The 12,393-nt window shown below is 37.1% G+C and overlaps 1 protein-coding gene across 1 annotated transcript in view; it reads left to right on the top strand.

The window, feature by feature from the left end:
• The window catches only part of PTPN3 (protein tyrosine phosphatase non-receptor type 3), a 103,863-nt gene that overhangs the window by 24,882 nt on the left and 66,588 nt on the right, over positions 1 to 12,393 (top strand). Inside the window, exons 7-8 of the mRNA XM_068395956.1 lie at positions 1,895 to 2,015; positions 7,237 to 7,324. Of these exons, the coding sequence (XP_068252057.1) occupies positions 1,895 to 2,015; positions 7,237 to 7,324 (209 nt within the window). The remainder of the gene's footprint in view (positions 1 to 1,894; positions 2,016 to 7,236; positions 7,325 to 12,393) is intronic.

Here is a 12,393-nt window from a genome sequence, read left to right as displayed (position 1 = left end):
ACCTACTTTGTACAAAATATGTATATTTATTGTTTTTAGTGTTACTGTCTTTACCTTGGTCTTGACAGACTTGGACTTTTGTTAATATATAGGTATTCCTAAAAATTATTTCTGTTTCTTGTTATACTTCTGGATCTTCTGTCTTGTTATTGTTTTTGTTTTGTTTTCTTCTTGAGAGATATGTTATTTGACGGAAGTGTCCAAATACGTGTTTCAGTTCTAATGGTAAATATTTAGTCTTTTGCTAGCCATTCTGCTTACTAATTTAAAATTCAGGCTATGTTTAAAAAGAAAGGGCTAAGCATTGAAGAAACATCTGTATTCAAAATAAACTACTTAAATTCCTCTTTCTTTTCCACTTAAATATTTCCCTTGATGCTCACAATTAGGTGTGCAACTATATTAGCTTCTGACTGCATTTGCCTGGGAATTGTTTTGTATCACAGTGGTTCTGTTTTCTACGCCATAGAAATCATGCTTTTTGGATATGTAAGTGGCAAATATTATCTCCTGCATTACAGATACTCCATAGTTATTGTAGCTCTAAGTTATTTCTGAAGTCCACAACTTTTTTTTTTTTCTCCCCCCTCTGCCCCTAACCTGAATCATTTAAACTCTTTTATACTTTGTGTTTTCTGGAAAATAATCGTAACATTATTGTTTCTAAAGGTATGCTGTTAAACTTTGATTTAGCTGAGGGGTTTTCTATGCTGCCGTGGTTTGCAGTCTATACAAGTACTTTCTTTTGTGTTAATTTACAAGTCATACAAATAAAACTTGGGAAGCTTTAATGCTTTATAGTAAATATTTCATGCTCCTTAGGGAAGAAGCAGATTAGTACAGTTTCTAGTTGTTTGCTTAAACTTATCATCGTTTTTTGTTTTTAATCTCTTCAACTGTTTCATGAAAGCACAGATTTAATGAAATATGGGTTTTGAATGACTTGCTTAATTGAAACTAGGTAAATTTGTGGCATAGGTAAGTACTTTTTGAAGCAACCTCCCTTCTGGCCCAACCTGGCATCTTTATAACAAGTAAAAGCTTTGTGTGTGTTTTCCAGGATATAAACTTATGCTGACCTAGCTTTTAAAGAAAGCTTGCATAGACTGAGGCTATAAATTTATGGTCATTTATATTTTCATTTATTTTCAGATATTCCATCAACTGTGGATAAGAATTAGCTTTTATCTAGTAACTATTTAAAAATATCTACTAATTAGTGGTTTGTTTTTTGGGGGTTTTTTTTTAGTTTATTTGGCTGTAAAGATGTATTTACTTTTGGTAGCAGCTTGGTATTGTTACATATAAATCAGCAGTTGTTTCTTGTGCTTTAAGTAACTCATGTTCAGCTGAGACAAGATTAACAGTTGAACAGTTAGGACAGAGCTACAGTTGGTAGTTTGAACAATTTTTACCTGACAGTGTGAAGAGCAGATGCTTTCTAAGTGACAAATCTTGCTGAAGACTTCTAATATGTTATAGTCAAGTAAATGTATATCAGATTGATTTAATTCGCCATCTCTTACTGAAGCAATTTGGTTTCCTCGAATGTTAGAGTACTGCATGTCTGTGCCGGCATGGCATGTACTGCCTGTCTGGTGGTGGTACAGCTTGTGGTGCAAAAGTAGAGCTATATAAATAACTAAATAAAGTACTGAGTCATACAGTGCCTGAGATTATAGTTATGGTAAGCGTATTTTGGAAAAAAAAATTTCTTCACTGCTGTCATACAATTCCCTGTGTTCGACACTGCTTGTCTGTTGGGTAATAGTTTGTAATTCCTGTGTTTCCCTCTGTCTGTGTGTGTGTGTTTAATGAGTAGAAGGGATTTCTTCTAAATAATAATTAATTAACTATGGAAACTTTGTGTATGTGTTTCTTATTTCCTATACAGCACAACTTGGAGACTATAATGCTTCAGTACATCGTTCAGGATATCTGTCAAATTACAACTTTATACCGGAGCAGAATAAAGATTTTCTTACCAAAGTAGAATCACTACATGAGCAACACAGGTAACATTAACTTCTAGTTCTCTCTCACCTCTTGAGTTTTGAAAAAAAAGAAAGAAGCAAAAAAGGAAGGCTCAAATACTCAGTAGTTCCATACAGCAGACAGTTTTATTTCATATAGCTTCTATTAAATGAAATATTTAGTTTTATCATGTAGATGCTAGGCTAATCACAGTCAAAGTATGGTGCCAATGTACTGACATTTTTAAATGAATTTCTAGATGTAACAACCAGTAGATCACTTAGCATTATACATTATTAATGACAACCATCTAGAACACTGTACTACATGTTTAAGGGTTTTGGGGTGGTTTTTGGTTTGGGTTTTTTTTTTTGGATCAAGGGCATTTGACCATTTTTGAAATCCTATAGGTTCTTGTCTACCAAAAAACCACCACAAAACACCTCAATAACATAGTGTTTTCTCTTCACTCTTCTGAGTGTAATATAAAGGCTACAAAGGATTATTCCACTCAGTCTACTGCTAATTACTCTTTCTGACCCTGGTGATTTGTCTCTTGTAATACTACAGCTTTAGAATTAGTGATGTTGACCAGATACTTGCAAGCTGAATGCAAATATGCTAACTGAAGAAATTGGCTGTGAGCATTTGAGCAAATGAAATATGAATCTTTATCTATCTTTACTGCAGAGAAGCTAGTTCCCCACTCTCCTAGTTTCTTTTGATTTATACTCTGAAATATCTCCATTTTCATCTCCCCCTGATGTTCCTCATCTTCTTGTCATCTTTTGGTAGTCTCACCTCTCCCTCTTGTTTCTTTACTGCTAGTGGGTGTAGTAAGTAATTCTGAACTTCATGTGTGCTGCCTAGCAGTCCAGAACATGCACATTGCTTTGCCGTTTATGGGGTGAAACAGAGATAACCACTGAACTCTAACTGCAACCGTTCCCTCTGTGGACATACTAATCTGGACTGCTTTCCCAGCTGTTCGTGTTCAGGAACACAACAGCTGAGGCCTCTACTCCTTCCAAATTAATTTGCAGTTTCCAGTAGGCTCAGCAATTTTTAAGAGGGGGATGTGTCGATAGGCATGAATAAATCCACTTGTCTTTAGAGAGAGGGTCATCTTGGAGACCCCTGAGCGAAGATTCTGAAGAGTGTTGAAATGGTTGGATTGAAGTGATGGCTTTAGTGATGTCATAGCCAGAGATATAAAGCCGATTATATCCTGCAGAGAACAGATTAGAAGTTACCATTGGTCCAGACAAAGATGGGGTGGGGTCTGTTGGAAAGATTCCTTTCTTTTCTGGATCCTTTCAGTGAAATTGGTGTTTTCATCGAGTGTTTTTGGTAGAGTGAAGGCTTGATGACTAAGAAGTTTAACTGCTCTATTTGAATTCACATAGTTGGTGGTAGTTGAAGTTCTGAATAAAAATACTTGAGTAGACTGGAGAGGGAAAGATGTTTCTTTATTGTTTTCACACCTTTTTTGAGACTTTACTTTTTAGGCCTATTTATTTCAGAGTGCAGGGAGAGGCAGACAAATTACTGTGTATTCTAGCAGAGTTTCTTGAATCCTCCTTTGGCATTCATCGTGAATACTTATGTCTGAGACATGGTTTTGACTAGATCAGCAACAGTAACACGCTTGACAAGAATGGCTGCCTGAGAAGGAAAGACAGAAAGGAAGAATTCATCTTCTTACAGTTTGAAGAGAACAGTGTTGTTTTGGAATGAGATTTGTGCTGAACTGGAGTAAATAATATTTGCTGTAGACCGTATTGGCTATCTGTAAATTATTATCCCTTTTAAATGGGCATTCTTAGATTACAGGATTGCAAAGCCAGCCCTATAAATCTCTTTTTCATTCTTTAGTGTCTATCCTTTGGAAAACTTTCACAAAGGAAAATTAAAAGGCTGAAATGATGAAGCACGGTACAGACTTGAAGCCATGTTATGTCTTGTGTGTTGTAGCTCTTTTTAACTAGTTTTCATGTTCTTTTGCAAAATCTGAGAAAGTAATTCTATGAACATGTTCATATCAGACACTATTCAAGTGGACAGTAAGTAGCTGTTGAGAAAGCAATTGTTGTCGTATTGAACTGGTATAGCTTCAGAAATTTTCCTTCTGTGTTCATCCTTGAAGCCATAGGGGGATTTTTCTCTATGTAGTTTGTTCTAACAATGTTTTTCTTACCATTTTTTACTTAGTACATAAGCAGCCTGAGGTCTTAGGATGTGGTTATTATCCGAATTGGTGATGTTTTCATAGTGCTTGCTAGATCTAGCCATCAGTTTGAGGAAAAGGATGCATTTGAAACTTCGTATGATGCTTATATTCCAGGTGATGTTTGTTAGCCTTTGGGTATCAACAGCTATAAAAATTGGAAAGAGAAATGAAGACTGGTTTCCTTTTGCCTCTTTATCTCACCGTGTAACTACCACCTGATTAGGGACCTAAAAGTTTCATTTCATCTCTACTTGAATTGGGAGATGTAACAACGAGAAGAAAAAAACATATGTGTGTGCTGAGGCACTTTTTCTTCTTGGCCCTTCAAGGCACAAGGCTTGATTGGTCTGGTGTAGATGGTGTATGCAAATTGAGAAATAAAATCTGCAGGCATATCTTGTTGGGATGCAACAGACTTCCCCCATCTTTATGAACCCCATCTTATTGAGTGCAACCTCAGTAAATTTGCAGATGACACCAAGCTGGGTGGGAGTGTTGATCTGCTGGAGGGTAGGAAGGCACTACAGAGGGATCTGGACAGGTTAGATAGATGGGCTGAGACCAACGGCATGAGGTTCAACAAGATCAAGTGCCGGGTCTTACACTTGGGCCACAACAACCCCATGCAGCGCTACAGGCTGGGGGAAGGGTGGTTAGAAAGCGGCCCAGTAGAAAGAGACTTGGGAGTGCTGATTGACAGCTGGCTAAACATGAGCCAGCAGTGTGCCCAGGTGGCCAAGAAGGCCAATGGCATCCTGGCCTCTATTAGGAATAGTGTAGCCAGCCGGTCTAGGGAAGTGATCGTCCCTCTCTACTTGGCACTGGTGAGGCCGCACCTTGAGTACTGTGTCCAGTTCTGGGCCCCGCACTTCAAGAAAGATGTTGAGGTGTTGGAGCGAGTCCAGAGGAGGGCGACCAAGCTGGTGAACGGTCTGGAGGGTCTGACCTACGAGGAACGGCTGAGGGAGCTGGGGTTGTTTAGCCTGGAGAAGAGGAGGCTCAGAGGTGACCTTATTGCAGTCTACAACTACCTGAAGGGAGGTTGTAGTGGAGTGGGAGTCGGCCTTTTCTCCCAGGCAACTAGCGCTAGGACAAGAGGACATAGCCTCAAGCTTTGCCAGGGGAGGTTCAGGTTGGACATTAGGAAGAATTTCTTCTCAGAAAGGGTTATTAGACATTGGAATGGGCTGCCCAGGGAGGTGGTGGAGTCATCATCTCTAGATGTGTTTAAGAAAAGACTGGACATGGCGCTTAGTGGCATGGTCTAGTTGACATGGTGGTGTCAGGGCAATGGTTGGACTTGATGATCCCAGAGGTCTCTTCCAACCTGATTGATTCTGTGATTCTGTGAACAAAGTTCTTGATCAAAATTTAATAAATGAAAATAATGTACTCTTGCAAACATCGTGTTCTATACTCAGCATCCTGTTGTCTAATGAAATGGTCACTTTGTGCTTTTTTTCTCTACCTTTCTGTGACAGTGAAAGAGATACGGTCTACTAATTTTTTTCAAAATCAAGGTGACAGTAGTCACTGTAGATGTAGATCTGAGTAAGCAGTTTATCTCAGGATTGTGACAAATAGCTCTTTTTTCCAATATTGTGACATCCTCAAGCCACACAGCTGGCAATGGCTTTCCAGTTCAAGGTAACTTTCAGTTTCATAGAGCATGATACAATATTTCCTAGAGTGGCAGTTTCAGGGCACAGTGTTTTGTGGCCTGGAATTTGAGAGGGTGGATATTAAATGGAAGCAATAGATGTCCACCTTTTGAGGTAAAGCACCTTTTAAAAATGAGAATTGACTGCTTTATGTTGGAATGCTTTTGTATCTGGAGTTCTTAACATAACAGTATATTATATCAGATTTTTACAGGTTGTATTTAAATTGCTTTTGATTAATGTAATTTTATGTGTGTTGTTTTGGAAGCTCACCTAGCAAAGAGCTGTTTTTACCTGCACTTAGTTGCAGATACGATAGATGATGTCGGATGTCTTTTCTCTGTAGACATGTGTAGATATTGCACGCATCCATCAGCCTCTGTTCTTACAGTGACTCTAACATGCTGTAGTGTCTGAATTGCTGGTGTGTGCTATGAGGCCAGGGTGATTGTGGGCACAGCACAGTGTCAGCAGGCTATGGCAGATTCCAGGTTAGAGCTGCCTCTTGTCTGATCAGTTCTCAACTGGTCTTGGCCCTGCAATTTATTGGAAGGGGCTACTTTCGTTATCATGCCTAAAGGAATCTTGTTTAGGCCACATTGCATTCCTCTCAGATGAATAATTAGTAGGCTACATGGGAGAGCAATCTAGGTAGGGGTTACTTTTGGATTCTTTGTTTTTTAAAACTCCTAGTAGATTCCATGTAGCCCTTCCATGAAGATATATAATCTGTTCATTTGAGGAGGTGTGGGGATTTTTGAGTTCTTGTCTCTGGAAGAAAGAGTCTCTCAATCATAGAAGTTTTCTAGAAGACCAGAAGATAGATTCCTTGTAAGTCTTGCAGCACATTTCACATCGAGCAATGGGAGAAAGAAGTATTTTAGGACTTAGAGATTGTAGATAAATTCAGATGGCTTTTCCTTGGTGAGTTTCATAACATTAATTTATTTAATCTTCTTTCTCCTCCTTATTTCTTTAGTACATTCTTGTTTCTAATCTTTCTTCTAAATTACTTCCTTCTGAGAGACTATGCAATATAGAATATTTACAGATACAGCCTCTTATTATGAAGGAAGCTTTTACAAGGGAACTGTTTCCTCATCCATTTAACAGAAACAGAGATGAATGATTTTTTGAAAAAAGAACTGATCCAGAATGGCTAAGGTAATAACATTGTGTATAATTTACTCACCTTTTGAGAGGAGTTTAGGAGGGCCTTCGCCAGTGAAGAACTCATGACAGTAGTTAATGAGGTTTATTTGTCAGACACCAGGCTGTGGGATTCTTCTGTTTTTCTGCATTTGGAATAAATATAATATCATGTCTCTTATTTTTGACTATGATCCATATATTATTCTTTTCCTCTTTTAGTGGCCTCAAGCAATCTGAAGCGGAGTCCTGCTACATAAATATAGCACGAACACTTGAATTCTATGGAGTGGAATTGCACAGTGGTAGAGTATGTTTACATTGTGATTTTTCACTTGGAAAAAAATTTACGTGCCTTTTTTACATGAACTTAATAGCAGTAAAAACAGTAGCATTTAAGTATTGACTTTGTCATGTGTTATTTTTAATTAGAGTTGGGTAATTTTTCAGTAATTTCTGTGTAACATAGGTGCTGAAATTTCAAAGAAAGAAGCTAGATCTCCTTGAAGGAGTAACAATGAATTTTTAAGATAAATTATTTCAATACTGTAATAAATTTTACTTAATAATTTTACTGAAATTTTTGAATGTCTTAGCATGAAAGAAAATGAATGCTTTTTTTAGTGCTATGATGTAGTTGGCAGGTGTTTTAAGAGCTTACTTTCCCTGAATTTCTAACACAGTGTTAAGAATATAGAGGTTTTTTTTTATTCCTGTGTTCCCTGATTCCAGGCTAAATCTAAGCAGTATTTAACAGCATGGAAGATGATCAGTAAAAATGTATTTGAAATCTTTCACATACAGAGTGTTCATTGATAAGAAACATCCGCTAGTATTTCACTGGCTACTGGGATTTAATTGTTTGATTACACTGGCTGTCTGAGAGGAATCCTCAAAATACTGTTTTTCTTATTGCATCCTACTGTGCAAATTACCATTTGTGCTTTTGTGTAATAGAAAATTATTTTGGCATAAAGCTTGTGATATAAAAACCTAATGAAGTGTAGTGCAGATGATTGATTTCCTAAATGGAGATGACTACTGTTTTTCCGAAGATTTTTCTGATGTTTGTTAATAATCCTGACACTGAGAATTTTAATGAAAAAAATAATAAATTTCTGCAATCATGGAAGGGATAGAAAAGGTCATTTTCTTCTTTCAGCATGATGTTTTCTTCTGTTTTTTCTTGATGCTACCACAAATAAATGAGCGTTGCATTAGATTTTTAAGAATTCCAAAAGTACTTCTGTATAAAGCCACTGTAATTACATTCATATTCATGAAATACAATGCTCAAACAGTAGAGGCCTTTTTTAAGGATGGGGAAAAATACAAAGGAAAGGAAATAATTGAAGTGATCAAAATACAAACTGTCTAGGCTCATACCATTGGATATGAGTATTGGAAGAGGCAACTTGTTAAGTGCCAGCTGTTAAAGGCAAAATCAGATAGGTCTGTCACCTTTCTGCTGCACTGAAGAACCCTTTACTGTCACACTTGAGATTTCCCTATATGCACTTAACTTGATCAGTCCATGCCTGAATCAAATAAAGTACAGATTTGAGTCAAAGCCTTCTGTATTCCAGGCTGCTAAAATGCAGACCATCTTGCTACTGTTTCAATCCAAATTAATCTTTTTATCACAATTCAGTTTTTTTGAAGGATGAAAATGTTTGAAGTGGTCTGTTTTTTTTAGCACTTAAACTGAACATCTAGACAATTAGAAGCTGCTAGGAAGGAAATAGAAAGCAAAATAGAAAATGTCGTGCCACCTTTTAAATCTGTGTTTTGATACAATTTGAATGTTCAGTTTTGTTCTTCCTCTCCCTTCCTTATCACAAAGTGGATAATGGAATAAGGAAAGTACAGAGAAGGGTAACAATCATGAATGTTTTAAGGAAAAGCCTTCTATAGCAGGTGAACAGCATGGAGAATGTGAATAACAATTTTTTTTTTTTTTTTTTCTGCTTTCGTAGTAAAAGATTTAAAGAACTTCAGTCTCCCTAGAAAGAGACCGGTTTAAGCAAAAGGAACTTTTTCCATATGGCTGCAATTGAACTGTGGGGATTACCTCTATTTTAATGGATGACCAAGGTGAAATAGGTATCAAGAGCAGTTAGGCAGATCAGTGGAAGAATGATTCTCTGGAGACCATTAAACATATAAAAAGCTTCTGATCCAGGAAATCCTCTACCTGTAAATCGCTGAAAGCTGAGAAGAGGGGGGTTATTAGTAGAGGTATGGTTGGTCATTTCCAGAGTTCTATACTTCCAAAACATCGGTTACAAGTCGTCGTTCAGACTGAATGCCACAAGGCAAACCTTTCAACCAACATGTTATTATTGATTATGCTTCTGAAGGCCTGTAAGAAAAGTGACAGTACTGGATTATATCAGCATGCACATTATCGGCATTGTCTTCAGGGAGATAGTCTTCCATTTGCTGTTTTGCCTGTGCTGCAGCAGACCTGCAGAAGAAGACTCCTCAACTTTTGGTCTCATCTGGTAGCCCACGTTGGCTGTAAATGACATGTTGGCTGTAAATGACACTTTTCTGAAGTTTGAAACAGTCTACTGAAACAGTCTGTTTCTGAAGTTTTAGAGTAGTGAAGGTTAGATACCTTTCCCCCAATATGCTGTTGTTTGACAGAGGCTATCACAATACACAGCAGCTTTGGCAAGGATGTTTGGTGTGCCTCTTGATGTCCTCCCCGGACTTAATACTGCTCTTAAATCACCCCTCCAGTTTTGCCAGAACCTAGTGCTTTGAACAGATGCTAGCAGAGAGTAGTTACAAAACTGTGGCACTTAGAAAGCCTTTATCTCTGTGGATCCTTATGATTCAGTTCTTCCTTTGCTGCTAAAATAATCTTGGTCATCTTAGATTCTATATGGCAAAAGAACCAGGTAACACCTGGCTTTTATACTAATGGCCAAAAGAAGATGGTGCTGCTATACTGGTGGTTGAGAGTGGGATACTTTTGTATAATGTTTCTTGAAGAACAGATGAATATCTAGTTTCCTTAATTGTAATGTTTTATGGTACAAAGTTAAATATTTTGCAGAAGTCGAGTGTGAGCTTTCTTTTTAGCAACTCGCTAAACATGAAACTTCCCTTAGTGAGTTAATCTGAACTCAGTTTTCATCTGCAAACACTTCTGCTTTTCTCTAAGGATAAGTCTGAACTGCTAAAATTGTAACATTCAAAAATGAAGTAGTATTAAGAAACTCAGGAGAAAGAATTCAATACCTTAAAACTGTATTGAGATTTCTTGAATTCCTAATCTCCTTTGGACTCTGGACCGCTATCTCATCTGCTGAATAATTAGTCTGATGTTAACCCAGCTTTCATTTTTACTGAGAGAGAAGAAGATAGGAAATTTGTAGAATCAATAGTATTTCCATATCTTCAAAAATCCAGATGGTAATTGTAAATGAAATCAAATATGAATCAGTATTTAACTAGCTAGATGCCTGGCATCATCTTTATCTTTATAATTTCTTCTATTATTATCTCTGTAACGAAACAGGTAAAAAGAAAAATATATGCATGTTATTTCTTAGTTGTGCAATTTAACAGTATAGATGTTTTGAAAGGGAAATAACTGCACATCTACGTCATCTTTCTTTTGGGAGACCCTCTTTCTTTACGCTAGTACAAAATCTTGGTTTTGGATTTCTTAGGTTTGACAGAAGAGAATTCATTATAACAAATAGCATGGGAGATTAGTGTTTTGGACTAGGGCAGAGGCAGATGGGGAATGAACTTTGTTCTGACAAAGCTCCTAGAGAAAAGAGTAGTTTAGCCTAATTAATCCCCATCAAGTGTTTAGCTAATCCTTTATTTCTGCTGAATCATGTAGGTTTTCAGCTTTTTCTCCTAAAGCTGTTTTTTCTTCACACTACTGATTTTTAGAAGCAGGAACCTGGAGTAAGTTCCAAGTGCTAATAATACAGGTTTCTGCCCTGCTGTAGGTTGGCTGTATCACGGCAGGGGCAGCTAAATAACATGCAGTTAATCTGAAATACTTCCATTTTCTCCACAAGTTTTAAAATAAAAGGGTGTCAATTCTGGATTACTGTAATATGCTGGTATAAACTGGCAGTTCTGGAGCTTCTTCTGATGGAGACTCAACCAGCTCCTCTAGCAGCAGTAGCAGTGGGGCAGCAGGTAGCTGAGGATTATTAACCATTTCAGCTGATTCTGGGCTACCTTGAGGTTAAGTGTATTTGGACTGCTACCTACCTAAGGATTTTCTTTTATTATACTCTCAGGGACAGGAATGGTATTCCTGTCATCGTGTCAGTATTCAGTGTTAATGCACTGTGTATTAAATAGGTTTTGCTCATTCTCTATGAACTGCAGTGGTATTTCGCTGGTGGTTTATAAATCATGTTGCAAATTGGGTTCAGCGTCATTCATATGCCTGTATCATGCTTCTATTCAACTATTTTTAAAAGATTTATTTTAGACTTTCCACAGTATTGTTAAGAGCACATGCTATCTGTTCTATTCTTCTGTACCTTACTAATATAAAGAAATTGGGATTGGATGTACAAGAAAACAGTATATTAACTGAGCACAGAGTACCATCTAGAGGAGCAGCTAAGCTACTGAAAGCTTTAAGAGAATCCATTACCCTTGGCCATCCTTTACAAAATAGTCTGAAACTACTTTTGAGGCAAACCTGATGTTTTAACCAATGGATTCTACCCTTACATGTAGGTTTATGCATGTGTTCAGCTCTGTTTAGAAATTTGTGTAATAATGTATTAGTACGTGTTGATAGAAAGCGAAGATTTGTAACTTTAGTAACATCAGTTTGGGTTTAGACTCAAATTGTCCGTTCAAGCATCCTCCCCCACACTTTTTTTTTTTCTTTTAATTCAAGTGTTTGCTTATACGTAAGCATGTGTTTCCTCTTGAGTATCTCAATACATATGAAGGATTGTAAATTTATGGATGCATTTTTCCAGTTGAGCTAATGCACAGTTTTTGGTTTAGCTAAAATGGATTCAGTTTGGTGTATCAAATATTCATGTACACATGTATATTCCTCTAGCACACTCTCACATGCAGAATTATGGTTGCCTCCTGCCCAGTCTGTATTGGTAAGACCTTTTTTTGAAAAAATAAGGAATTATTTCTTTTGTCTTTTTAAACAGCTTAGAATCAGGACATTTGTGTTCAGTTCCCAAAATTCTGTGACATTTACCTGAATGATCTTGGAAAGTACTTCCCCTTTTTTCCCATGGTTAAATTAATAAGGCTGGACTTGAAACTTTAGTCAGATACTGACCTAAAGAACATCTAGGGGAGTAAGATGAACATTACAACTTGTTTTAATGAGTGAAAGTTCATAGTAATTAGTAGATAACA

This window comes from Nyctibius grandis, chromosome 3 (genome assembly GCF_013368605.1).
Source record: "Nyctibius grandis isolate bNycGra1 chromosome 3, bNycGra1.pri, whole genome shotgun sequence".
Classification (NCBI taxonomy): Eukaryota; Metazoa; Chordata; class Aves; order Nyctibiiformes; family Nyctibiidae; genus Nyctibius; species Nyctibius grandis.
The sequence above is the reverse complement of the archived record's forward strand: the minus strand, read 5'-3'. Positions and strand labels throughout refer to the sequence as shown.